Here is a 24,584-nt window from a genome sequence, read left to right as displayed (position 1 = left end):
CTGGATACGGTGGGGGGTGGGGTCCATGTAGGGGTCGATGTGGGGGTTGATACAGGGCTCCACAAGAGGCTCGACCTCGCCACCCTGAGATCATGACCTGAGCTGAAATCAAGAGTCGGGAACTTAACCGACTGAGCTACCCAGGCACACCAAATCTGGCAAAATTTTGATAGCTGCTAAATCTAGGTGATAGGTTTATGGATGTTAATTCTACTCTTCTCTATTAAAATTTTTTTTCTTTAAATGATAGAAAATAAAAGGAAATGATATAGAAATAAAAATCAGAAAAAAACTTGATGAGTGAAAATGTCACTAATAAACTTGTATTTATTTTAACTTGCATTTTAAAGTAAATTATTTATAAACTCTAGCAGTTTATAATCGGTTAGCAATTATTTGCCACACTCCTAAGAAAAACACCCAATCGAACGGCTGCATCAGGGTGTCTTGGCACTGCTCTTAAGAACCAATGTTCTAGGGGCGCCTGGGTGGCTCAGTCGGTTAAGCGTCTGCCTTCGGCTCAGGTCATGATCCCAGGGTCCCGGGGTCCTGGGATCGAGCCCCACATCGGGCTCCCTGCTCAGCAGGGAGCCTGCTTGGCGGGAAGCCTGCTTCTCCCTCTCCCACTCCCCCTGCTTCTGTTCCTGCTCTCGCTAACTCTCTCTCTGTCAAATAAATAAATAAAATCTTTAAAAAAATAAAATAAAATAAAAAGAACCAATGTTCTAGAGCTCCTTGTTCTCATAGCAACCGCTAGCCACAGGTAGTTGTTGAGCCCTGGAAATACAGTGAGTCCAAACTGAGATGTGCTGTAGTTGTAAAGTATACACTGGATTTCAAAGACTTCATATGAGCAAAAAAAGAATGCAATACATCTCATTAATTTTTTTTATATTGATTACATGTAGGAGTGATAACATTTGGGACATATTAGGTTAAATAAAGTGTGTCATTAAAATAACATCACTGGTTTCTCTTTACTCTTTTTAAATATGGCTACAAAAAATGTAAATTACGTATGTGGCTTGCGTTTTACTTCTTTCGGACAGCACCGTTCTGGAGAGAAAAGGACTGAGTTCAAAGGCCTGCATTCTGATTCCTTTGCTGCCTTTTATTAGCCATGCAACTTTGGGCCATTTCTTCCATTTCTCAGCCCTAGGATAGTTGGGAATAAATTCATTCTGCAAATATTGAGGGCTCTAACTATATACAAAGATCTTGGCCAAATGATGTGCGGAATACATGATGAGAAACTGTTCACGAACTCAAATCAGTGTTTTCTCATATTAGCCCTATTGATGAGTCAGTGAAGGTAGAAGCCAACAAAGGAAATACCTTATTTTCTCCCCTAACATTTTATCTTCAAATAATGAATATTTTACAATATGTCCAAATTCTGAGATCACATATACGTATGGCATATGTTCAATTCATCCTGAGTCTTGAGTCTTTGTACGTGTGTTCCATTTTCCTGGAGGCTCCCTCAACTCCACATTCTGTCCAAGAAGTACACTGTGGTAGACCATTGGTGGACTGGCGGACCTAGTATTGACGCCCATATGTGGTCCCATACCATACCGATGCTGGTTTTGCCACATAACTTGCTTTGACCAGTGGGACATTGGCAAATTTGATAATACCAGAGGCTTGATAAGTATTTGCTCATTGAGACTTTCCTTCTTGGAACCCTGCAGCCATTCTGTGAGGAAGCCCAAAGAGCCCTGAGGAAAGGTCTATGTGGAGGAAAGGGACAGGGGTTCGTTCAGACAAGGGGTTCTCAAGCTGGCATGATTTTACTCCTTAGGGGACATTTGGCGATGTCTGCAGAGACTCGGTTGTCACAACCGGTGGGAAGTGCTATTGGCATCTAGTGGGTAGAGGCCAGGGATGTTGCTAAACATCCTCCGATGAACAGGACAGCACCATTGCAAGGAATTACCCAGCCCAAATGTCAGTAGTGCCAGGGTTGAGAAACCTGCTCTAGACCAAGATCTTGTCAGAACAACCTGGGTCCTTTGGGTCAAAGATAAAGGGCTTCAGAGAGAAAGTGTTTGCACTTAAATGAAATCACCTACAACTGTTCTTTAAAGCCTAAACATTTACCAGTGACAGCTTTCTGGGCAGTCTGCTACTCATGATGATTTTAGATGATCCCAGTGGTACATTTCTCCTTGTTTACCCTCAGCATTCAAGCCTAGTAATTCATCAAAGTGTTGAGCCAACAACCATTTTCTTAGTTGCCCCCACCTAGATCTTGCTTCTCCCTGGTAGTATTGAAGTCATGGTTTGTGAGGATTCAACCCTAGCTTCCAAATCCCCAACCATTAACATTCTCAGAGACCAGGGGCTTTAACTTCTACTGTATGATAGAGTCTATCAGTTTTGTTAGCGAAGACCATGGCCCTGCCATGCTAATGAGAAGCCACTTTCCCCCCGAAAAGAACATGTATGTAGCTTGTCTATGAGAAAAATTTTAAGGACATAAAAATTACAGTAATATTGTTAGTAGAAAATTTTATTAGGAGAGTTTAAAAATAATTACATTAGCAGACTCATTCAATAAAAATTTTAGACATATGTTTGAGTATCAGTATAAATCTCATTGCTATGGTAATTAACTGTAAAACACATAGATAATAAATCACTGCAAATAGGGTTGGGTTTTTTTTTTCTTTTTTAATAATAGAGCACAGACACATCTCCAGGAAGAATGAAAAAGGGGCAGAAATGCTGCCAGAATTGGTGCTTTTGGACAGCTTTTTGGTAAGCGAACCGATTCAGGAGTTTCAAGAAACACTTGATGTGCTAGGTAATCAAATTTGAAAAGTACATGGGCCCAGATGAAAAATCCCAATTACATGAATAATCCCAGGAATCCCCCAAATCCCAATAATAGGAGTCAGTTTACATTGGGCTACAACCCGCCTGCAAGTAGCCTTCTGTGTGGATGGAGGGCCAATTCTTGGCAATGTTAGGTAAAACCCAGCCATTTATCTGACCTGTTTAATCTGTTGCCATTGAGAAGCATTAAATTGGCCCGCATCACTAACACGCGGGTCCTCCGTTGCCACATAATACATTCCTTTCCCCTACATTTGATTTGTGCCCAGGGGTTGGCTCCAGGACTGCATTTGCTTGAGAAAATCTTTTTTGCTCTGGTCTGCAGGGAGAGAGGGGAAGGCAGTCGGCTCCAGGGCTATGGAGAGGCTCCAGGGCTATGGAGAGCCGTGGGGGGCGGGGGGGGGGGGGCACAGGACCACCTGGGGGGAGTGGGGGCGCTGGGGGTGAGGTTCCCGGGGTCAGGCCTTTGAGAACTCAACAGGGAAGAAGTTTGCGAAACTGGCCTGATGACTACCTAAAAATGAGGAAGCTGGAGGGGCCTTGGTTTGATCCAATTCACCATCACCATGGAGAGCAACCTTGCCCCTCGATCTGTGGTCAGGGCTCAGATGGCCACCGGCACTGCGGCTTTTTCAAGGACACAGGGCCATTCTGTAGTTCAGGCACCAGCGAATTTTAGCTAAGGACTAGATAGTAAATAATTTAGGCTTTGTGAGCCACAAAGCAAAATGGAGAGGTTATTATGTGGGTACTTACATAACGAGAGAAAACAAATTTTCACATTTTTATTGACAAAACATAATAATTTAGTACAACTTTTTGCAGTACACACCTACTAATGAGAGGAGAGGGTTATTTTGTTTTTTGAAGGGGATACTATTTTTCTTAATTGGGTTGCGAACGTAGTACAGCCATGATCACACAGATCGCAAATGTTCATGTGTAAAAACAATGCTTAGGTCTCTGGTACGAAAAGGCAGCGCTGTGGATCTGGCCCGCGGGCCACAGTTTGAGAGACCCTTGTAGTTGCACACCAGTCGTCTGCGGTGGGTTTGGGGGTATTCCGGGGTGGGGGGGGCAGCTCCTGGTTGCTAGACACGTCCGTCGCCTCTTCCTGCACCTCCCTCGGTGCCCAGTGAGGCTGGTCCATGGGCCCTCCCTCTCCAGGCAGGGCAGAAAGGTCAAAAATGGGGCCCAGAGCTCTCCCTCTTCAGCCCCTCCTCCCCCCAGCTCCGCCCCCTCCAGCTCCTCCTCCTCCCGGTCCCGCCGCGGCGCTTTCCCGCTCCTCCGCCCCCTCCAGCTCCACCCAGCCCCGCCCCCTCGGGCCCTGCCCCGACTCCGCCCCCTCCAGCTCCCTTCCACTCCGCTCCTCCTTTGGTCGACAGCCGCGCTTTCCCGCTCGCGTCGCAGCCTCCGGTGCCACCGCCGCCTCCGCCATGCCCAACATCGTGCTCTTCAGCGGCAGCTCGCACCAGGACCTGTCCCAGCGCGTGGCCGACCGGCTGGGCCTGGAGCTGGGCAAGGTGGTCACTAAGAAGTTCAGCAACCAGGAGACCAGGTGGGGGCCGCGCTGGCGGCCGGGCCGGGCCGGGGAGGGCGCTGGGCGCGCGGCTGCGGGGCCGGGCGGGGACCGTCGCCCGCCCGGGACCACTCCGCGGCCGCCCGCTCCCCCTTCCGGGGCGGGACGGCCACGACGCGGCCTCCGCGCCACCGCTGCGGCGCCCGGGAGACGCGGAGGAGGGCGGCCCCTGGCCCGGAAGGGCGACCTCGGGGCGGTCACAGCGTCGAGGAGAGGTGGGCGCAGGCCGGCGGGAACCGCCTCGGTGCCGGGCACGCGGCGAGGGACGCCCCTGGCTGTGCTCGTCCGGTTTCCTCGTCCCCTCCAGGCTGGTCCCAAACCCCGGGCGTGCGAGGGACGGCTCCGCCCACGTCCCCAGCCCCGGCAGCGCACTGCATTCACCTGGGGTCGTTCAAAAAGCTGCTTCCCCTCCCAGCCCCGGAGCTTCGGATCCCGCGGGCAGGGCGGGGTGGGGGGGTGGGTGGAAATCTGCGTTTTCAAAGCTGGCAGGTGACTCCCCAGCAGCCTGGGCGCGGATCTCTGGGTTGAGCAGAGGGGGTGTTTGTGCGGAGGGTTTAAAGAGCGCCAGAGCACCAGAGCGCACGTGCTGGTTCCCGTGGGCTTCCTCTCATTTCTCTGCCTCAAGGCCCTGGCCCGGCGTAACTGCCACCCGTGTCTCAGGTCCGGGAGCCGTGGTCGTCTCCGTTCCGTGAGGTCAAGCCGGCGCCCACCCCCCCCCCCCCCGAATCGAGACAGGGCTCCGTTTTCCACCTGCCTGAGTCCGCAAAGCTCTTTGACCAGTTTCAAGTGGGTCTCCTTTTTAGCTCTCTCCCTTAAGTGTCCAGCACTGTACGCAGTTACTGATCATTTCTATATCTGGCACAAGTCCAAAGCAACCAACACTTTCAACAAGTGGTGCTAGAACAATCGGTGTGAGCTGCCAAAAGGGCAACAAAAACCATCTAGACTTCCCACCGTTTCAAAACTTAACTTGAAATGGATCGTAGACTTAAATGTAAAGCCTAGAACTAAACCTTTGTAGAAGAAAACCTTGATGACTTTTGGATTAGTCAAAAATGTCTTAGATACTGAGGAGTTAGATTCATACATATGGGGACGATGGTGTTTTGTTGAGTCAGCTTTATAGGATCTGTGAAGCCCTTCTTCCAGGTGGGAAATCAGTATACATACGTAGCCCTGTTGCTAATGTAAGTGAAGAAACGTTTGTGAGGGAGTAACAGGTACTATACCTGCCAGGAGTCCTTGAGCCAGACATTTCCGCTTTGCAGAGTTTAATACAGAAGTCTGGAAGCATGGTGGGGGGCTCTGGAAAAGGATAGTGTAGCTAGGTTTGAATGTTGTAATACCTTGCCAGTCCTATTCAAGTTTGAGTAGCTGTTAAGAGTGGGATAATAGTTTTTGTTCAGGAGGTGGCGTCGTGTAAGTAGAGGAGAAATTTCTGGGTGAGGTGGATTTTGAAAGCAAATATGTTGCCCTTCCATGTTCTCCCGGTGCAGCGCCATCCTTCACTGCTGGAGCGTAGTTAATCTAGCTCAGAAGTCCTTTGCGAAGTCATTGTTGGATTTCTGCTCAAATGAAGTCTGGGAATTGCTTGTATAGTTACATTGTGTTTTTTTATTTTGTTTTTGTTTTTTAATTTTTTTTTTAACAATTCACTCTTCAAAGATTTTATTTATTTAGAGGGAGCGAGAGCGTGCTCGAGAGCTCACGTGAGCAGGGGGAGGGGCAGAGGGAGAAAGAATCTCAAGCCGTCTCTGAGCTGAGCTGAGCCCAGAGCCCAATGCGGGGCTCAATCCCAGGACCCTGAGATCCTGGGATGAAATTAAGGGTCGGACGCTTAACTGACTGAGCCACCTGGGCACCCCTGTTTTGTTTTTTAAGTAATCTCTACACCCAAGGAAGGGCTTGAACTCACGATCAAGACTCACATGCTCTCTGAGCCAGCCAGGCGCCCAACGTTATGTTTTTATTATTTAGAATATAACAGGTTAGCTTCCTGACTTTTCTTTCCCATGAACTGTCTAGGTCCAGAGGTTGATTTTTACAAACAGTCCTCTCTGTACTAGGTATTGTACTTATGATCTGATTTTTACTGTGTGGTCCTAGAGATGAGAAACGGGGTAAAAGGAAGAGAAAATTTATTTAGTTCATGTAAGAGGCCCATTCCTGAACCTCTCCCCCGAGCCAGAACCAGAAATCTGCTTTGATGTCTCCTGGTCATCACTCCTTCCATTCCCTTTTTTTTTTTTTTTTTAAGGTTTTGATTTTTAAGTAATCTCTATACCCAACGTGGGGTTCAAACTAAGAACTCCAAGATCAAGAGTAGCATGCTTCTCCAACTGAGCCAGCCAGGCGCCCCTCCCCCCTCACTCCCCCCCCTTTTTTTTTTTTTAAGATTTTATTTATTTGAGAGAACGCAAGCACAAGCAGGGGAAGTGGGAGAGGAGAAGCAGACTCTCCACTGAGCAGGGAGCCCGATGCAGGGCTCGATCCCAGGACCCCAAAATCATGACCTGAGCCGAAAGTAGATGCTTAACCGACTGAGCCACCAAGGTGTCCCTCATTCCCCACTTTTAAAACACCACTTAATCAGACACAGGGCCTCCTGATTTTCCCTTCCATCTCTGAATCATTTTACTGATTTATTTGTTTGTTTGTTTTTAAGGATTTTATTTATTCATTTGAGAGACTGAGGGAGCATGAGTGAGCACGAGCAGGGGGAGGGGGAGAGGGACAAGCAGACTCACCTCTGAGTGTAGAGCCTGATACAGGACTCCATCCCAGGACCCTGAGATCATGAGCTGAGCCACTCAGGCGCCCCTGCGAATCATTTTAGATATGCACAGAGATGTCTGCACCAGCTTCACTGTAGACCACTGAAATCCCACAATGAAGGTGTCTGAAAGTCTGTTGTAACATTTTATTCTGGTCAGTTAAACTGCCCACAGAGTGGTTAGCTGTACTGAAAGACCCAAAGTTTTGGTTTTCTGTTGTGTAACAAATCACCCCAGAATTTAACAGCTTAAAACAGCAATTGTTTGACTCATAAACCTACAGTTTGGGCAGCGCCCTGTGTGATGGCATCTGGGACAGTTAACTGGGGCTGGAGGGTCTGCTTCGAAGATGGCTTGCTCACATGGCTGGTAAGTCGGTGCTGGCTTTTGCCTGGCAGCATGGTCAGGAACCTGAGTAGCTCTCCACGGGGCTGCTTGAGCTTCCTTATAGCATGGAAGACAGGAAGTGCAAGTTGCCAGTCTGGTGAGGTCTGGGCCCTGAAGTTGGTGCATTGTCACTTCCATTGTCAAGCAGAATCCTCCCAAATCCAAGGGAAGGGGAGCAGAGACTCCACTTTTTTTTTTTTTTTTAAGATTTTATTTATTTATTTATTTGACAGAGAGACAGTGAAAGAGGGAACACAAGCAGGGGCAGAGGCAGAGGGAGAAGCAGGCTTCCTGCTGAGCAGGGAGCCCGACGCGGGGTTTGATCCCAGAGTCCCGGGATCACAACCCGAGCCGAAGGCAGATGCCCAACGACTGAGCCACCCAGGCACCCCCTTTTTTTATTATTATTAATTTATTTATTTTAGAGAGCTTGCTTCCCAGCAAGCAAGGGAAGGGCAGAGGCAGAAGGAGAGAGAGAAAATCTCAAGCAGACTCCTTACTGGGTGTGGAGCCCGACGCGGGGCTCAATCTCACGATCCTGAGATCATGATCTGAGCCGACACCAAGAGTCGGATGCTTAACCTGCTTAACCAGCTGAGTCACCTGGGTGCCCCTAGACTCCACTACTACTTTTTTTTTTTTTTTTTGAGATTTTATGTATTTACTTGAGAGAGAGTGCGAGAAGGGGGCAGGAGCAGAGGGAGAGGCAGGCTCCACGCTGAGCAGGGAGCCCAATGTGGGACTCAATCCCAGGACCCTGGGATCGTGACCTGAGCTGAAGGCAGACGCTTAACCAGCTGAGCCACCCAGGTGCCCCTAGACTCCAGTTTTTGATGGGAAAAGTTTTAAGGTGTCTGCAGCCATCTTTTAATTACCACACCCGTTCATTGTTGAGTCACATAAACTCATCTGCCTTATTTTGGGATCTGTGAAGATTCTCCATCTGAACAGCAAAAGGATGCTGCCTTCTGGCCACAATTTTTAAAAGACCCTACAAGAAAGATCAGTCGTGATCATTTTTATGAGTAGAAGCAGGAATAGCTTTGGGGAGAAAAGTTGCCATGGTGATAGGACTTTTCCATCCTCTGCTGGACTGCTAATCATAAGGGGACTGAAGTTCCTGAAGAAAAATAGGCCAAAGAAGCAGGTCTTGGGGGATAAACAGTCATAACCTCAGAGGCTGGCAAATTTTTTCTGTAAGAGGCCAGATAGTGAATAGTGCCGGCTTGGCAGGCCCATGTCCCCCGTGGTACTGCCGCATCTCAGCTGGGTGGGTCAGAAGTCTGCTGCGGGTTGGTGCATTCCTTTCTGGAGGCCCTAGGGGAGAGGCCATTCCCCGGCTTTTCTCGGCTTGGAGAAGCTGCCCGCAGTCCTTGGTCTCTTCTTCCAGCTTCAAAGCCAACAATATAGCACCTCCCCGACCCTGCTTCAGACCTCATATCTCTTTCTCTGCCCTTTTCTGTCTTCCTCGCCCATTTTAAGGACCCTTGTGATTGCATCGGGCCAACTTGAATAATCCAGGGAAGTCTCCCCATTTTAAGGTCCGCTGATCAATAACCTTAATTCTGTCTGCCCACTTGTTTTCCCCTTTGTCATGTAACTAACATACTCAGAGGTTCTGGGGCTTAGGACATAGACCTCTTTGTGGGGACCATTCTCACCTTGTTGGTTGCAGATTGCTGTATAATAACTGCGATTTCCAAATCGACTTTATTCCACAGTTGTTCACAAGGGAATTACGTTTAGCTCCTTAGAACTCAAAATAGGAGGGAGCATATAGAATTCTGTCAGTCTCATCCTGAGGGTGGCATTGTACTCCTTCCATTCATAGCAGAGAACATAGAAAAATAAGACCCACTGTTACCAAAACTCATTTTCAGATCAGTTCGCCTTGAAAAACTTCATTTTTGTGTTCTAATTATTCTAGTTGAAGTTGGATAGAAGCTTCTGGTAATTCGGCATACTACTGCATGGTATCCAAAATGTCGACTCATTTTAAAGTTGTTTTAGAAATAATTCGCTCTGTTGATAAAACAGTATCATTGGGTATAATTGGCTTCTCATAGTAGAAGAGATAAGGGTAATTATTTATGTACCTATCTTGTAATTTTAAAATAAGATTCGTTATACTTCTTTTTAGGGTGAGCCCATTTATAGTCCGTCTTACTGTAATGTGACATACGCTTTCCTAACAATCCTCATGCTATGCAAAATCATACAATAAAAAGCACAGGGTTTATGGGAAAACTGGGGTTGGGGGCACAGTACTCAAACTTCTTCAGTAACTTATTTTAAAAAGATGGGAATATAATAGAAATGGTAAAACACTACACATACTATTACAGGTTTAAAAGATAGTGGGGCGCCTGGGTGCCTCAGTCCGTTAAGCATCTGCCTTTGGCTTAGGTCATGATCCCAGGGTCCTGGGACGAGCCTCACATCGGGCTCCGTGCTCAGCAGAGAGTCTGCTTCTCCCTCTCCCTCTGCCCTTCCCCCCTGCTCGTTCTCTCTCTCTCTCTCTCTCTCTCTCAAATAAATAAACCTTTAAAAAAGATAACAAACACTGTAGTAAGTATGGCACTTTCCACTGAAAAAGACCTACAGCTTCCTTGTGGGAAGTGGGTCTTGGAAGGGCTGTAGCTTTTGGTTCTTGTGAGGCGATGGAGGGAGGGTGATCTGAAGTTGTGTGGAAAATGGTGATACCACATGTGGATGGGTGTGGCTGTGGTGCTGGTGGGGAGTGTGCGCGCATGTGCAGAGTAGTTCTGAGTGGCTCCATTCAGCTGGGTGCAGTGGTTTTCTGCATTCTTATCTCAGGATGAAAGGTGGTATGGAAGCAAATGCAGAATTCATATTATGCTCCAGTTGTTCCTAATGTATCAATTGGAACAACGTTGTAGCAGAGCTGAAGGTCTCCTTGGTTCTTGGCCCTACTCTGGCAAGGACCTGCCCCAGCACACAGCATTATTTCACTTTTCTTCCGCCGGAAGGCACATGCCAGGGATAGGCTGGCTTGCTCTCATGTTGAACACTCAGCATTCTCTGCCCAAAACAAATTTTCTGACGTGCAATTTTCAAAGACTTTTGAAGCTCCTCTTTCTTTACTCTTTCTCCAGAAGCTACTGGAGGATGCCAACCAGCAAAACAAAGAAGTACAGCAAGAAAGAGGATACAGAAAGTGGGAAATTGAGTGCGGGGGAGGGGTGGTGGGCTTCCCCGGGGGGCATCTGTGCAGAGGCAGAAGGAGATCCCGCGTTAACCAGCGGCGGGAGACGACACGGGCAAGCCAGCGAGCTGGCGATCACACTTGGTGTGAATTTGTATTCACTACTTAGAAAACTTAGCAGGTGAAAAGGTAGGATAGTATACTCCAGGGACAACAAATCACCAAAAGTTATGTGTAAGAGGGAAATCTAATCTTGGATTTAAGTTTGCTTTATGGCTCAGCTCTGAATAGCACTTACAGGGTTAAAAGTGGCCGTCCTGTTTGGTTAGAAGATTGATCTGTGTTGGGATGGTGGGAGACCAGAAGGCTGCAGGGGATGCGGGCGATGGGGGGCGTGGTGTGGGGATAGTTACGTCCTCATCTTCATAGCAAGAAGTCAACACTTGATGCCTAAAATGAAAACTCAAGATGAAGCAATAGAAACGTACGAATTGGAGACTTGAAGATAAATGCCTGAGAACCATAGCAAGAGTTGAAAGTTGCCTCTGAAATGTTTGTTACAAGGTTTACAGAATGACTAGAATTTTTTAAGCAGTGTGTATATGTAACTTCAATAAAAATAAAACTCAGTATACTATTTAGCAGAAAGAAGTTAATATAGCAAGACTGAGACATTTCTGACGAGCATGTAAGATCCCCTCCTATGTGAAAAAGTTCAGTTTGCGAGGTGGTCCTCAGCTGGCCTTTGGGAACCTTGTGTTTGAAAGGCTCGCTCTACCTAACTGCACAGTGTGGTTAAGGTGGAACCCCTGGAGGTCTGGGATTTTGGTCCGTGCCAGGCAGATGAGCCCGTGTGACCAGCCCGCCAGTAAGAGCCTGGGCACCGATGAGCTTCCCTTGTGGACAGCATTTAGGACATATTGTCACGGCACGTGGCTGGGGGATGAAGCCCGACCCGTGCCATTCCACCGCAGGGTGACTCTTGGAAGCTTGCACCTGGTTGCCCACGGAGGTTGCTCCTCGCACCTTTTCCCTTTGCCCGTTTTGCTTGTGGTAAATCATAGCCACGAGCACCGCTGTATGGCGAATCCTCACCCCCCCGCCCCCGGTGGGGCTCCAGGGGACCTCCAAGACGCAGACGTATCTTACTGTTAGCGGATGGCCTTTTTCTTTTCGTAGTGTTGAGATCGGTGAAAGCGTGAGGGGCGAAGATGTCTACATCATCCAGAGTGGCTGTGGGGAAATCAACGACAACCTGATGGAGCTCCTCATCATGATCAATGCCTGCAAGATCGCGTCGTCATCCAGGGTGACCGCCGTGATCCCTTGTTTTCCGTACGCGCGACAGGATAAAAAGGACAAGGTATGAGACTTGTGTCCTGTTGGCAGAACTGCTCTGGGGTAACATCTATGGTTTTTCCCCCTCACATATTAGCTCAGGATATCTGGAAAATGTTTGCTTTCTATTTTAATGATCGAGGAAAGAAGCCTTCTCATCTTGGCTTTTCAAAGGTTTGTCTTTGAACCTGCCATCATGTTCATATTTATAGAAACAGACAAGGCATATGTTTGTAGGTATTAGGATAGCATATAGCCCTGGTGATGAAATTGTTGTGTATCTTTATGGTGATGGATAGAACGAAAGGCACCCACACCCGCCCCTCCCCCCCGCACTCCCCAGTGAGTACGTCAGACTGGGGAAGTGGAATCCGATCACTGGACTGGATCAATGCCCGTATTTTGGTTGTGAGTCTGTACTCTAGTTTTGCAAATGTTACCACGAGGATGAACTGGGTAAAGGGCACAGCCGGATCTCTGAATTGTTTCTTACAACTGCATATGAATCTGCAGGTCTCTCAAGGTAAACAATTTCATTTTAAAAATACACCATTACCTCTTTTTAACCTTTCCAGAAGAACGAAGTTAATATTGTTGACTTTTTCTTTGAGCCACACTAGCACTATGTGAGGCTGTGTGCCTTTCTAGAAGAAATTAAAATAGTCCTTTCCTTCGAGAAAGCTCAGAGAAGTTGGAATTTGAGGGGAACTTGGGAGGGATTGTATTTGTTCGCCAGGGCTGCTGTAACAAATGACCACAAACAGGGTGGCTGAAAACAACTGAAACGTGTTCTGTCACAATTTGGGGGCCAGGCATCAGAAAACAAGGGTTGCACTCCTTATGAAGACTCTGGAGGGGAAGCCTTCTTTGCCTCTTCTGGTTTCTGGTGGCTCCTGGCATTCCTTGGCTTCCGGTAGCATCACTCCCATCCCTGCCTCTTTCTTCACATGGCTGCCTTCCCTTTGTCTCTGTGTGTGCTTCCCTCTTTTTAAAAAAGGACAGTCATTGGATTAGGACCCATCCTAATCCAGAGTGATCTCATTTTGATCTTTACCCTAGTTCGATCTGTAAACACCTTCTTTTTAAATGAGGTCACATTCCAAGGTTCTGGGTGGATGAGTTTTGGGGGGATATCACTCAAACCACGATAGGCATCAGCTCTTAAGCTGTTACCTGCTTTAGGTCTTATGGATAGATAGATGTTCATCAGGTTCTCCATGAATCCTTCAGTTGACAAGACACATGGCTGTTCTGTGACATGACTAAACATGACAGAAGTTCCCCCCGATAACACCTCTGTTTATCTCCCTAATTCATTTTCTGAGACAACACACATTTCCAAACAGCACACAAAATTCCCTCCTATATGAAAAAAATCCCTTTATAAATTTGAATTCCTATACCAAGGCCCCCCTAAATTTTAATGCCTCTTCAGGTGTGGTTCCAGACCCCATGCTGAACACAGCTGTCAGTTAATTTCTCACTAGAAATTTGATCTCCAGAACTCCCATTCTGCAATTGAGTTATGGTTTACCCTGCATAGATTAGAAGGGGTCGGCAAACTTCTGTAAAGGGGTGTAGGGTCTCTGTGGCAGCAGCTGAGCTCTGGTGTATCTCAAAGACTCGGACGATATGTAAATGATGGGTGTGGCTGTATGCCGATGAGACTTTTATGTATGGACAGTGAAATGTGAGTTTCATATCATTGTCACATGCTGTGAAATGTTCTTCTTTTGATTGATTTCTTCCTGCAGCTATTTAGTGATGTAAAAACCATTAATAGCTCACGAGCAGTACAGAAGCAAGCGGCTGCCTGGATTTGGTCCGTAGGCCAGCTGGCCAGCCCTTGCGTTAGAGCCCTGATTGGGTGATCGGGTGTGCGTGCGTGTGAGGGGGTGTGACTCTGCGACTGTGTGTATGTATCACTTGGTGATTTAGATACAGCTAAGGGCAGCCCAAACCTTAGGTCACATAGACTGCTGTGAAGCATATGACCTCCGCCTTGTTATTTATGGAGCATTTTTTATTCTAACTTGATTGGAAAGTTCTCTGTGCGTTTTTAGCTGCAAAATTTCCATTTATTTTTGTCCCATCAGCACAGTCTCTTGTCCCGTTCGTGTGTGTCATAGGACTGTGGAACATCTTCATTTTTGTCTGTGTCCTAAAGAAGCCAATGATGATTGTGCTCTTTTCTCTTCCGTGTAGCAAGAGGCTCAGCGAATTCTGTATTCTGTCATTTGCCATCAGGTTCTCCTTTCACTTGTAGTAACTTTTGCATTTGGTGCTCAGATAGGCAGTGGATTGTATCTTCTTGAGTAACTGAATATCCTTTTGCTGTTACATGGTCCCTGTCCCAGGCCCAGCGGCCTAGGGAGGGGAGCCCTAACTTCTCCTTAACTGATAACCAGTGGTGACTCCTACGGCTTTCGTTTGCAAGTATCCAGTCTGCAGTCACCTTTGTTTCCAAGGTGGTATTTTCAAACTTCGTTGCTCATGTTTATTCCTAATGAAGTCTTCGGGGTGCAGGGAAACTAGCCCTGCTTGGCCCTGGCCCTGCGTGCGGACCTGCCTCCCACCAGCAGTGCCCCCTGCCGCTGTACAGAGGTCCTCTCCCACGGGGGTACCTGCTCTGTGGGGTGGTGGCTTCCCACCAGCTCTCTGTCCTGCTTCCTAGTGTCGCACACTTGGGCGGGTATTCCGTTCGGGCCGTTTTGAGCACCTGTCTCTCTCTTTCCTTTCGCTCTTTCTGAATCACTTTGCTCTAAGTGTGTTTCTTGGAAACAAGCTGGTAGCTGTTTTTAGTGTTTAACCCCCATCAGACAGTTCCAGACTTAACTGCTGATGGACGAGATAAGACGTTCATTGTCAACAGCACAGAAGCAGGGAGGTGGACACGGGGTTGAGAGGCCGCACAGATAGCAGCAGAGGGAGGCCTGAGGGCAGAAATTGTGTGGCTTATTGTCAGAGAAAACTGATGAGCGGAGAAGGAATGCTGGAGGGCTGTGTTCCGTTTCTGGAGCTGCTTTTATAAATGACTAAACCGGGGGGCTTAGAACGACAGAAATGTCTCTCACCGTTCTGGAGGCCAGAGGTCAAAAATCGAGGTGTGGCAGAGCCAGGCGGGTCTGGAGGTTCTAGGGGGGGATCCTTCCTGCCTCCGCAGCTTCTGGAGGCTGCCTCGTTCCTTCGCTTGAGGCCACATCCCTCCAGCCTCTGGTTGTGTCTTCACTTGGCTTCTTACCTCTGTGAAATCTCCCTCTTGAAGTGAGTGTAACAAGGGATTAAGTAAGTGCTTAAGAGAAATGGCCTGAGCCTGTGAGCAAACTACGTTTATCAGTAACTGGGCTGAGGTGAGACCCAGAATGATGGGAAAACCTTTCTTCCCCCTCTGTGCCCTGCTTAGGTAGGCCAAGGGCCAGGTAGTGTTTGAATGTGACAGGAAGTCATGGGCCACACTTGCTCTCTGGGCTCAGAAAGCAAAGCCTCCTCAGCCACAGGAGGAACCCTGGGCGGCATCCCCCCCCCCCACCGCGCGCACCCCCCCCCCCGCATCCCGGGTTTCTCTTTTCCTTTTCTTTCCCACAGGACCGTGCTGCCCATGATGTCTGAGACAAAATGAAATTCACTGTAATCGACCTATTCAGAGTTAGCTGCAAAGAAGCCCAGAAAAACCTAGAGCCTTTTAACTGTATTCAAAACCTGCTTCATTATTTATTTATTTGACAGAGAGAGAGACAGTGAGAGAGGGAACACAAGAGGAGGAGTGGGAGAGGGAGAAGCAGGCTTCCCACAGAGCAGGGAGCCCGATGCGGGGCTCGATCCCAGGACCCTGGGATCATGACCTGAGCCGAAGGCAGACGCTTAACCGACGAAGCCACCCAGGCGCCCCATTATTTTTAATCTTACTGCTGCTTCTTAAGCAAGCCCCGCACATCTGTAAAATTTTATTTTTGGCTTCGTTGGTATGTACAAGAAACCAGGGACTGGTTCTGAAGGTGAAGGAATGGTTTCATAAATCATGACACATCAGCACATGTGGTCTGACCCGGAGAAAGGAAGATGATGTAGTATGAATCGTAAAACGCATGGCGTAGCGTCGTCTGAGCTTTGGGGTTACAACTTTGGGAACAAGTGGACTCAGGTTTGAATTTCAGCATCATGATTCACTCAGCTTGTGCTTTGTAACAGTAGCTTAAACTCTGTGTTTAGTTTTCTCATCTATAAATTTAATGATAGCATTTGCTACTATTTCTAACGTGCTTCGCATGTAATAAATACATGGGTAGGCAGACTTTTTCCAAAAAGAGCCAGGTGTCAAATTTTTAGACTTGGTGGGCCCCCAGATCTTTTGGACTAGGTCAGCTCCACCATTTTGGCACAAAAGCAGCCATATATGATATGTAAGTGAAGGGATGTCTGTTTGTGTTCCAATAAAATTTTATTTATGGGTGCGGGAATAGGAATTTCTTTTTTTTTTTTTTCTTTTTTAAGATTTTATTATTAGAAAGAGCACAAGCAGTGGGGGGTGGTGGCAGAGGGAGAGGGAGAAGCAGACTCCCCGCAGAGCAGGGGGCCCGATGTGGGGCTCGATCCCAGGACCCTGGGACCATGACCTGAGCCGAAGGCAGCTGCTTAACGACTGAGCCACCCAGGCGCCCCTGGAATAGCAATTTCCTATGCTTTTCAAATGTCACAAAACGTTCTTTGTTTGCTTTTCAGCCTGTGAAAAATGTAAAAACCATTCTTAGCTCACAGGTTGTACAAAAACAGAGCACAGGCTGGCTTTGTCCCCTGCGATGGCAGAGACCCCTTCCCTGGTTCACACAGTCTGACGTGGGCAAAGCTGGAAAGCATTACTTCCGAGGGGGTAGAGGACTTGTAGCTTTTTTCACAATCGTTTTCAAGGTTATGTTCTCTTTTCAGTTATCAAATTGTTTCTTTTTATTTTTTAACCGGAAACATTGAGAACATTTGTCCTGACATTGGTTTCTCCAATATTATAAATTTGTAAAGCCCATCAAATTTACACTTTTAGCAGGGTGGCATCTGGTACATTGAATAAGGTCTGGACTATCCCAAGAGTCTTTATCATGATTGGCCTGGCTCGCCAAATGTTTGATCTTTCTCCGTGTTTCATCGGGGGAGTTGAACGTTTCACTTTTGGTTACTGTACCTTGCTGCTACCTTTGTGGAAATGTCATAATTATTCTCTTAGTGGCTGTAAAGTCAGTTAACTTGCAAATCATCTTTCCTGCAAGATTCAGTTGGGTCTTGAGCCAAATTCCTAGTACAGAATGCAAACTTGTAAGCAAGGTCTGGAGAAGGAAATCAGGAAGTATGAGTTTAGACATTACCTGTGGTTTGGATCTCAGAAGCAGGAAATGCTGGATGCCACGGAGGAATGTTTTTGCCAGTTACAAAATTATAGGAAGAGCCCCACTTTGACAAGCGTTGAGAATCAGATTGTATCACAAAGAAGTCCCAGTGATCAGTTTGTTCTTTTCATCATCCCTGAAATCATGTTAGACTAAATAATTCTCACAGTCACTGAGGCAAATAACTAAGTCTTGAAAACTCGATGTGATTGAGATTCTCTTGTTAAGTATTTACCGAAGAGCTGCGGTATGTAGGGTACAGAGCTGTGAGCTGCAGAGGATGTGAAAATCTCCAAAACCAATTCTTTGCCCTTGAGGGATGCCTAATCCAGCTGTGAGCTATGATATCCGTACATATCACATCTTCCAATGTCAGTCTTTCAGCGGATGGCATAAGGTGGTCCCCATTGGTAGTGGCCCAGTGCTCAGCCAATGCAGTGTCCCTTTAGAATGGACAGACCATTTCTCTCTGGAGTTGTCAGAGCATCACAGCGTTTGGAGATTTGAACCAGACCTGGAGGGTCAAATGCAGTGGCCCAGCAGAGGCATGGTAGCGAGGCGGACGTGTGGGTGTAGATGGCAAGGCTTAAATTGTTCTCTAGAAGAGGGAGAGAGTGGGCCCAGTGCAGATTGCAGGGAGGACCCTTGGAGCCAGGCTGGTCAGGGTCTTTTTTGTTTGTTTTGTTTTGTTTTGTCTTTTTGTTTTTTTAAGATTTAGTTATTTATTTGAGAGAGAGCAGGTGAGCGAGCACGAGTGGGGTGAAGGATAGAGGGAGAAGCAGACTCCCCGCTGAGCAGGGATCCTAATGCAGGGCTCCATCCCAGGACCCCCGGGATCATGACCTGAGCCGAAGGCAGATGCTTAACCAACTGAGTCCCCCAGGTGCCCCGAGGTCGGGGTCTTTTTATCCCAAAGGCAGTGTGGAACAGAACAGGGAGTTAAACAATGAAAACATGAATTATGGTATGTAGTTAGTTGAGAAAGTTGAAAAATGTAAAAGAATAGAATATTTTCCCATAATTTCACTTTCTGGAAACATCTACCATTAACATTTTAGGGTGTTTCTTCTCATTCCTTGTGTGTTGGAAAAAATGTGTGTGTGTGTGTTACATATGTATTGCTAACCTTAAAAGTGAAACTGCCAAGTTATTTTACCAGCAAAAGGTAGGTTTATTCGAGAATTTAAAAAAACCATCGGCAAGTCTGGAGGACAAAGGAGAGGGACACTTCTGAAGGAGCAACGGGGGAAAGTTGGGAGGGCTGTTATGAGATAAAAGGCTATGGGAGGAAAGTGGGAGTTTGCAGTATAGTGGCTTTCCATCAGCGGAGCTGTTGCCAGGAATGAGGAGACTGTTTCTTCCTCCTGCTGGAGTAGCGAAGTAGTATAGTATCCACATGCAAGGTCAAGCCCGCCCCCCCCGCCTTCCTGTTGGGTCTGCAATTGACTAGGAGTGGGAGGGCATGAGAGCTCCCCCTCCCAAAACCTTCTGACTCCATTTTAATGAGGGTTCCATTACTAATGTTCTTATTTCCCGCTTTTGATCAAGATCTTCCCTTGGAAGCGTCACTGATCGGCAATCAGGTTCTGTATATTTAGTGGGTTTTCTCTCTTGAGTGCCAGCAAGGACCTTTCCTGGCTGTCGGGTCTCCCGTCGGAGGGAAAGCGTGCGGCAGTTGGAAAGCACTTAAGCCCCACTGAGTCCAGGGAGCGTTAGAAGAGACCAAGTCTCAGGCATTTCCTATCTGAAGTCTGTCTCTTCTCCAGATTGTGAGCCCGGAGCCGGCACCACCTTACTGGGCATGTCCTTTCTGCCGAAGATGGAGAGACGATACCCAGTCCAAACTAACATGACAGAACCAACTGTATGTTGGTTCTAAACCAGAACCCTAGGTCTGAAAATATTTACTGGCTCTTACTTGGATTTGGGGAAGAAAGGTTTCTCCCTATGAAGGCCATCCCAAGTCCCGTTTGCCTCCTGAAATGGCTATGACATAAAAGGGAAATAGTGCGAGAGCGTAGTGCGTGGGATATCCGAGTCCATTTGGGAAGCTCCAGTAGGCATACAAACATGAAGCAATAGTTAATGGACCCTTTTTGCAAGAACAGCAGAACTTTAAGGACATCTCAGAACAGTGTGGTTACCTCAAAAGAGCTGTTTAGAACTGTGTGCGTTATCAATAATAGCGTCTAAAGTTGTGATTTCAGAAACTATGAATTTGGATGAGAATCCAGGGTCAGTTCATAGTTTGGATAAAAGAAAGACTTGTGAACTCTGAGCCTTGTCACCCTTGGGAAAGGCTCACAGGATCCTAATGAGGCTGTTCCCTTTTTTGCAAGAGATTGGGAAATGCCGATCAAGGGCATTTTCTTGACACAAAAGAGATGGAAGCAGCGACGGTGAGGATGGGGTCTACAGGCCTGGTCCGGACAGCCTGGGGACGCGGTCTCTGCCGGTGTTGTCTGTTTCAGTTCCGGGCAGTCCTGGCTTTCACGTCATCAGATGGCGTGCAGGTCCGGTCAGGGGCTGGTGCTTGCTTTAGATGGGGCGCGCGGGTCCAGGAGTCTGTTCCCTGCAGAGCAGGGTTGGTGAGCAGTCCCTGATAAGGGCCTTTCCGACGAGGCTCAAGAATTGTTTTGGAGGTGTCCTTTCCAAGCGACGAATTCTCCAGGTTGTGAAGGGTGATGACGTAAGGTCGTTGTCTGCGGGGAGTGCACAGTGAAGACGTAACTAGACTTTTACGATATTGAAGGTCTCTCCTTTCATCAGCTGTGGGGCCAAAGGTGCAGGGGCCAAACGCACGGTCATCCTAGGACTATCTCCAAGGGCGGGAGTGCATGAGTTCCAAAGGGGGAGAGGATCTGCAGTCTGGAAGGATCTATGGCAATGCCTTCGGCCAAGGTATTTGGAGAGTCTATAACATTTTGCCACTGGAGTCTTAATAGTGTCCTTAGTGCATTCGAGCAGCCCTGAGGATTGAGGACGGTATGGAAAACGTTTGTGTAAAGCCAGCCACAGCACCCAGACTTACAGAAGCACCTGACTGGTAAAATGGGTGCCCTGGTTACTGTGTAGTTCAGGAGGGGTTCCCCGGGCAGGGCTCCTTTTTTTTTCTGCTAGAATTTTTTTTTTTTTTTTTTTTTAAGATTTTTTATTTGACAGAGAGCACAAGTAGGCAGAGGGGCAAGCAGAGGGAGAGGGAGAAGCAGACTCCCCGCTGAGCAGGGAGCCCGACGTGGGGCTCGATCCCAGGACCCTGAGATCATGACCTGAGCTGAAGGCAGACGCTTAACCGACTGAGCCACCCAGGCGCCCCTTTTCTGCTAGAATTTTAGCCACCGAAGAGGCACTGGCCTGTCTACAAGGGAAGCTTCAGTCCAGTGAGAAAAGAGACGAACCATGATGAAAACATGCTTGTATCCGTGAGACGGCGGGGAGCTGCATGAAATCCTCAAATGGTCCATTGGGCAATTTAAGATGTTTTCCAGGATTGTATTTTGGACAAGTGGAACATGCAAAGTAGACCTTTTCGCAGCCTTTTTAATACTTTCCCATCAACATCGGTTCACGAATGCTCTCGTTTTGTCAGTAGACCCATGGTTTAATGCGCATGTGGTTGGAAGTAGTGGGAATTGTGGAATTTGTGGTAGGACCGGATGGTTATTTGGTCGAAGCCAGAGCTTGCTTTCTTTATCGAAGCAACAAGTTACTAGATGTCCAGTGTTGTTTCTCCTTTTCTGGGGCCAATTGTTGGGCATCTCTGGTCAGTTTTTCTAATTTGTCCTTTGAGAGAACATCCCTTTGGAACACAACAGGGGTCTGGCTGTCAGTCTCCTTGAGAGCAGCATTTTTTTGGTGGAAATATCAGCAAGGTGATGTCCGTTGGCCTGCGGGGAGCTGGGTCTGGAATATCTAGGAACCTTCATAGCCAGAGCTGCCGGCAAAAGTGCGGCACCCAATAAATTTTGGACATAGGAACCGTTTTTAATCTTAGCCCCATTGGATGTTGCTGCCATAACATTCCAAAATCATGAGCTGCCCCAGAGGCACACTGACTATCAGTATAAATGTATGTGGTTTTGCCCTTGGCGAAAATACAGGCTTGAGTAAGAGTGTAGAACCCAGCCTCGTTGTGCTGAAGTAGCTGAAGGTAAAGGTGACAAACCTCCGTGACTTCAGAGGGAGTTGGAAGAGCATGCCCAGCACGGTGTTTACCATTTTTATTCATTAAGAACCATCAGTAAACCGTGAAAAGTCTGCATCGGTTAGAGGAGTTTCCCGTGAATTGTCACGGGCGGTCAAAAGGAGATCTTCAGCCTTAGGCAGTCGTGGGGGGTTTCCTCAGTGGAAGCGGGGGAGGAGGGCGGCAGGGGTAGGGCATTCCCTTACCTCTCGCATACAAAGAGGAAAAAGGCAGGTTGGTAATTAGGATGTCAAGGGGGCAGGGGCTTTACTTTGTTAGACTTAGCTTTCAAGTCCCAAAGGCTCTGTCATGCCCCTCTTTGCAAATACTAGGGTTCGGTTTGTCAGTTCTTAGTAAAGGGCGTAGCGGCTGAGCTAAGCCGTGTGAGAGAAGTTTGGAATCCCAGTTTCGACAAGAGCCAGCCAGTCCCAAGAAAGCCTCATAACTGACTCTGAGTTTTAGGTTCTGGGAAATTCAGGATGCCTCGGAGTCCACCCAGATCCAAATCTGGTCTGTGTTTCTGAGATCACGTACCCTAAATACCAAACCCGAGTTTGAACAAAGTGCAGTTTTTCTTTGCAGACTTCGATGTCCCTTTAAGGCCACAAGTTTTAACAGGTGGATGCCGTCTTCCTGTGAAGCGGCTTGAGAAGGGGGACAGAAGCAGATTGGCTGTGTATTGTGACAAAGTAGAGCTTGCAGAAAACTCTGTATCCTCTCAATCAGCTTTTAAGGTTTGTAAAAAGTTAGGAAGGACTCTGTGTAACCCTGGGGCATTACTGTCCAGGTATATTGCCATTCTTCCCAAGTGATAAAGATACTGGCTGTCCTTATCAGCTGGGATACCAAAAAAATGCACCGCATGGGTCAGTTACGGTAAAGAATTTGCTTTCGGTGGGAATGGATGTCAGTGAGGCATGCGGGTTGGGAACGACAGGGTGCCAAGGGATACCAGTGGTATTTACTGCTCGGGGGTGCTGGATACACCTCCATTCTCAGCTGCTGGGTTCTCTCACAGGTAAAATTGGGGTGTTACAGGGATAACGAAGCCCTGAGCCTTGTAATCTCTGTATGAACTGTTTTAATACTCCGAGGCGGGGGCCTGCTTTAGAGCCGTGGTGTCCGTAGGCACAAACACAGATTTATTCCCAATCTGGATAGTGGTTTCTGCAAGCCGATTAGAGGGAGGATTGGGAAGAGCCCCTGTAGTTCCTGGTAGCCCCGTTGTAGAGAGCAAGATGGAGGCACTCGTGTCAAGCAGGGGCCCGTGTCAAGTGGTGATACAGGCAGTTAAGCATACCGCAGCTCCCAGATATCGCCGAGACCAGCACCAACTGACGACACCCCAGAACTCGTAACAAGCAGAAGCAGAGAAGTCTGCAGGGGCCCAGGACTGATTTGATCCCTTTAAAAAGGGGAGTATTTTTGCAGCAGTCAGACTCCTCAGACATGACCCCTCTGTGTCTAACCACTTAAAAACACCTGTTGCCGAAAGCTGTGCCCGATGAATCTCTGAACAGAACTGAGATCCTCCACTGCTTGAATATCAGAAAAAGTGAGTGCCGAGAGCCGACCTGGCCTGGACTGACACCTTATCTCAACTACGCGCCCATAGACTGACTACGTGTTTGGTTCCTTCACTTCCTGCCCCCTGTGTTATCTTCTTTGTTGTGTGGTTTGTCTTCTGTCCTGCTCTGTGTGCCATGTAAGAAGCCAGGTTAACCACGTGGTGAAATGTCACTGAGTTGGGAATCCTGAAGCTGCTCTGTAATTACGTTCACCTTGCTTTGGGACTGAATAGGGCTGACACTGCAGAAAGACAACACCTCGTGTGTGCGCCTTCACAGTGTGCTCAGGACACTTGGCGTGGCGGGGGCGGGATGCCACGTCATTGACTCGTGTGGTAGAAAATTTAGAAGAATCAGGGGCGCCTGGGTGGCTCAGTCGGTTGAGCGGCTGCCTTCGGCTCAGGTCGTGATCCTGACGTCCTGGGATCGAGCCCCGCGTCCGGCTCCCTGCTCAGCGGGGAGCCTGCTTCTCCCTTTCCCTCTGCCTGCCACTCTGCCTACTTGTGCTCTCTATCTCTCTGTCAAATAAAAAAAAAAAAAGAAAATTTAGAAGAATCAGAAAAGACCCCCAGACGCTTGCTTTACTTGACCATAGCAGAACTAAAAATAATAAATTGGGGAATACATTTATGTGAATATAGACTTTTCCAGGCGTCTTACTGACGGTGAGACCCTAAGGTAGCAGCAAGGCCAGTGAAGCCGAGACCGGTGCTATGCAAGGAGCAGTTGACAGTGGAAGCCCGTCCGGGGCGCACCCCTCTGCAGGCCGGGCACGAGGTGGAACTAGCCAGAGCCGAGACCAAGGGAGATGGCCTCAGAAAGGCACTTGGAGGGGCGCCTGGGTGGCTCAGTCGTTGGGCGTCTGCCTTTGGCTCGGGTCGTGATCCCAGGGTCCTGGGATCGAGCCCCGCGTCAGTCTCCCTGCTCCGCGGGAAGCCTGCTTCTCCCTCTCCCACTCCCCCTACTTGTGTTCCCTCTCTCGCTGTGTCTCTCTCTGTCAAATAAATAAAATCTTAAAAAAAAAAGCGTTTGGAGGACTAAGAAGAGTTAAAGCATTTGGAGACATTGCAAAGATAATGCCACTCCTGGCCAAAGTAATCTATAACTTAGCAGAAAGATGTGAACAAAAATTGTGGAAAAATCTGTACAAATTTCCCAAGTGGGAAATAGACCTCTGCATAGTTAAGAAATTGTATATGGCAGCTGCTAGGTTACAAAAAAGGAAGAAAGATGCGGGCCCTAGGTAAATGCCTAAAAAGGGTGGTGAAAAGGGCCAAGAGGCCTAACACCATACTTTGGGTACAAGACCCCTGCTGCCCCACGGAGTTGGAAGTCAGAAAGCTCACAGCCAGGACCCTGGGAGGTATAGTCAT

The 24,584-nt window shown here is 47.9% G+C and overlaps 1 protein-coding gene across 2 annotated transcripts in view; it reads left to right on the top strand.

The window, feature by feature from the left end:
- PRPS2 (phosphoribosyl pyrophosphate synthetase 2) overlaps window positions 1-24,584 on the top strand; it is a 48,527-nt gene that overhangs the window by 7,192 nt on the left and 16,751 nt on the right. The window contains exons 1-2 of one of the 2 annotated variants that reach the window (XM_078064516.1): window positions 4,189-4,399; window positions 11,927-12,110. In XM_078064516.1, coding sequence (XP_077920642.1) covers window positions 4,278-4,399; window positions 11,927-12,110 — 306 coding nt within the window. In that variant the 5' untranslated portion in view covers window positions 4,189-4,277. Of the gene's footprint in view, window positions 1-4,188; window positions 4,400-11,926; window positions 12,111-24,584 lie in introns of those variants that run through there. The other variant, XM_078064517.1, reaches the window with a different exon arrangement.

The sequence above is a fragment of the Halichoerus grypus genome, chromosome X (genome assembly GCF_964656455.1).
Source record: "Halichoerus grypus chromosome X, mHalGry1.hap1.1, whole genome shotgun sequence".
NCBI lineage: Eukaryota > Metazoa > Chordata > Mammalia > Carnivora > Phocidae > Halichoerus > Halichoerus grypus.
The sequence above is the reverse complement of the archived record's forward strand: the minus strand, read 5'-3'. Positions and strand labels throughout refer to the sequence as shown.